This window comes from Mesitornis unicolor, unplaced genomic scaffold (assembly GCF_000695765.1).
Source record: "Mesitornis unicolor isolate BGI_N332 unplaced genomic scaffold, ASM69576v1 scaffold18665, whole genome shotgun sequence".
Taxonomy (NCBI): domain Eukaryota; kingdom Metazoa; phylum Chordata; class Aves; order Mesitornithiformes; family Mesitornithidae; genus Mesitornis; species Mesitornis unicolor.
In genome coordinates, this window is record NW_010187719.1 from 37356 (window position 1) to 40538 (window position 3183).

Here is a 3183-nt window from a genome sequence, read left to right on the forward strand (position 1 = left end):
CACATTAAAAAATAATTACAAGAGAAAAATGAAGGAAAAAGCTTCCTCCTGAAGCTTCAATTAGAGCAGCAAGAGCTGTGATGCTGCCTGTTAGCACATGAAAGCGCCCTATGGAAGGATTCACATTAATAAAGTCTCCAAAGGAACAGTACATATCCACAGTGATTTTAATAGCACAGCTTCTGAATCTTACACTGTCATATCTGACATAAAAAGACCATAATTGATTTATTAGCTACAAATATAAATTAACCTGGATTTTCTTTTTTTTTTTTCTTTTTTTTTTTTTAAGAATAAAAAAGTACCGTGTGTTCAATCTTCCAAAGGTAGAATCACAAGGGGAAAGAAGATAATCACGTGAAAGCTGTAGAGAGTATACAAATGGATCATTTACACACAACATGAAATGGCGAGTCATTAAAAATCGGACTCTTTCAAAACTGTGCAAACGATTGTTGCTGCCAGTTGGACTGACACACCATTTGTCTTCAGAGCCCTCAGAAACTGGCAAGTCTTCCTCCGTGATTTCAATCACACTCCCATTTTCATACACAGAGCTTCCCAGAAACCTCTAATGGTCGGAAGATTTGTTTTGTCACACACTAGTTCATCTACTTATTCTTTGACTTTTCCTTTCTGGTGAGCTGCGAGCACTTCTTATTCCTCAGTTTGCTGGAGCGCACATACCTCCCCCCCCCCCTTTCTTACATAAAATAAATGGTTCAGGCACAACAAGCAGATTTGGTCCTTTTTGCTGGCTTGTAGTCGGTAATGTCTACAGTTTGCGGTGGCCCCTCAGCTTTCTGCCGTACGATTATCGGGACCACCATCTCGAACACAGTTTCAAAGAGGTAGTCCACCTTGTATCCCGTTTTCGCGCTGGTCTCAAAGCACATTTTCTCAGCCGCTGGAACATCCTTCTCGTCGAGCATTTTGTACTTCAGTATCTTTTTATAGAGCGCGATCGCATCCTCTGCGTGGACTTGTTTTCGCGCCTTGGAGCCGCAGCTGGCGACAGCCTTCTCGGGTCTATTTTCATCCGGCGGCAAAGCGCAGTCATCGCTGAGGTCAACTTTATTTCCAACAATAGCGAAGATGCAGTCCGCGCTCGCGCTGTCCGTCAGCGCCAAAAATCTTTCTTCCAGCTCCGTCAGGCTCTGGAGGCTGTTCACATCGTACGTGAGGATCACAGCAGCTGCTCCTCGGCAGTACATAGACCCCAGGCCATGAAACTGCTCCCGCCCTGGCAAAGGTTTAAACACAACAAGAAGTTAGCGTGCTGGAAGCTATTAACCGAGTAAGAGAGTTTAAGCAGTTTTTAAGCCAATTTCACAAGTTTGGATGGAGCAGCGAAGGTAAAAATGTGTGATTTGTAGCATTTTTGGTTTTTCCCTTCTGCTTTTCTTTAAGAGTGCAACAGTGCCAAGAAACAGCTCAGCTTGCTGCTTGCTGAATTTCCAAGCAGGGAATCTGTACACATGAGTGACTGAGCAACTGTGGCACAGCACTCACTGCTTCAGAAAGGAAAAAGAAGTTTGTTTCTTTTATTAAATTGCATGCTACTTTATTTATGCCACATTAATAACTACCTTGCCTGCATCCACAGATGGCCCGTTCCACCTACTGAACCATTTATAAACAAAAAATAAGTTCTACTCTTTCAAACTCCGCTAGAATTTAGCACTCCTATAAATTCAGTACACACTTTCAAGTACATCCAGTTCAGAAATCTGGATCAAAGCCGGTAATCCACTTCCTCCTAAACTCTGAAGGATTTTGGAAGCAATTTAGTCCTATGCTACATGTCCACAGTTCTCAGGTACATGAGCTTTACAGGAAGAAACCTGTCCTTAATGCTGCTATATATTGGTATGCATCTGTCCCCCAACAAGTACTTACACTTTTTTAGAGGGTTCACCTTGCACAGTATAGAGAACCCAAACTACATTTTAACAGTAATTTATCTTTTAAGTTGCTCTGACCATCACTCAATAACCAACAGCTAATAACAAAACATTTCTTCTTGTGCATCATTCAGCGAGTATGTACCAGCACTTGCAACTATGATCTCCTTCAAATTAGTTTCTCAGAAGACAAAATTGATTCTTATGTAAACTCTGGGAAGCAAACAAATGTTCTTCAGTAGTTGCAAAGGCACTAAGAGAAATGAGGCATAAGACAGACAGTGTTGTCCTTTCCTATCAAGAAGTGCAACTTCCCCCAAATATCTGCTACATAGAGAATTTGCTGTAGCACATTCACTTTACACTCAAAACTTGACTGAGAAAAAGATAAGATTTCAGCCAGCCATCTGAGTCAGTCTTGGGTCACTACAGAACAGAAGTGTGAATGAAAACCAAAAAAAATTAGAGGGGGGAGGGGAAGCCAACTACGCTCTTCTAAACATTTAAGAATCATCATGTATCAACTCTTTTCATAGTCTCTTTGCACAGAGCTTCCATATATAGAAAATCTGGAAGTGATCTGGCTACATTAATTTTCTGCACAAAGCTACTGGCTACCATGAGTCACAGGATCAGGAAATCCTTGTACGTGACTGTGGAAAAAGAAAGGCAGAAGAAATTCATGCTGAAAAATACGGGTCAGTGTATATTGGGGAAAAAACGTCCGCACATAAACATGCACATTGTGAAAGTAACTTAGACCCTATCTCCAGCTGGGAACAGAACTTAAAATAGATCTTTGAGTCACTGTCCTAAGTCCTTTGACAAACTTCAGGACACTGCTCCACGGTGGCCAGGAGAGAGAGACAGTGTGTTCATCGTTATCAGTAAAACAAAACTGGAAAACATCGAGCATGATGTTTTCATGAGAACATGAAATCCAAAACTCACCAGACCTTTAGCACTGAGTGAAGTTTCTGTCGCTGCCAAAGAAAGAGATTTGGAAAGGTGCAGAGGACACTATAAAGAGGTATAAGAGGAAACTGGTGAGGGTGCTCAGGAGTTTGCAAAACTTTTGCATGAGGAAAAATCATGGTATATCTCAGGCTGGTCGATGACCCAAAAAAAGGATGTAAACAAAGGATAGAAAGCATATAAACAGGATCATATAGGATCTATAAATTCAGGCCCAAGACTGAGAAATTAATTAACAACTACTTACTCTTTCTCCTAACACAGAAAATTAGCATTGCATACCAAAAAAATCATGCGTGTAGTT

At 41.1% G+C, this 3183-nt stretch overlaps 1 protein-coding gene across 1 annotated transcript; it reads right to left on the reverse strand.

Moving 5' to 3' along the window:
* Positions 1–722: 722 nt before the first annotated feature.
* On the reverse strand, positions 723–1243 carry RAB20 (RAB20, member RAS oncogene family; the record flags this gene model as incomplete). The annotated part of the gene is made up of 1 exon (XM_010185553.1): positions 723–1243. A coding segment is annotated over one exon (521 nt), but the record flags the coding sequence as incomplete, so codon positions are not given.
* Between the last annotated feature and the right edge of the window lie 1940 nt (positions 1244–3183).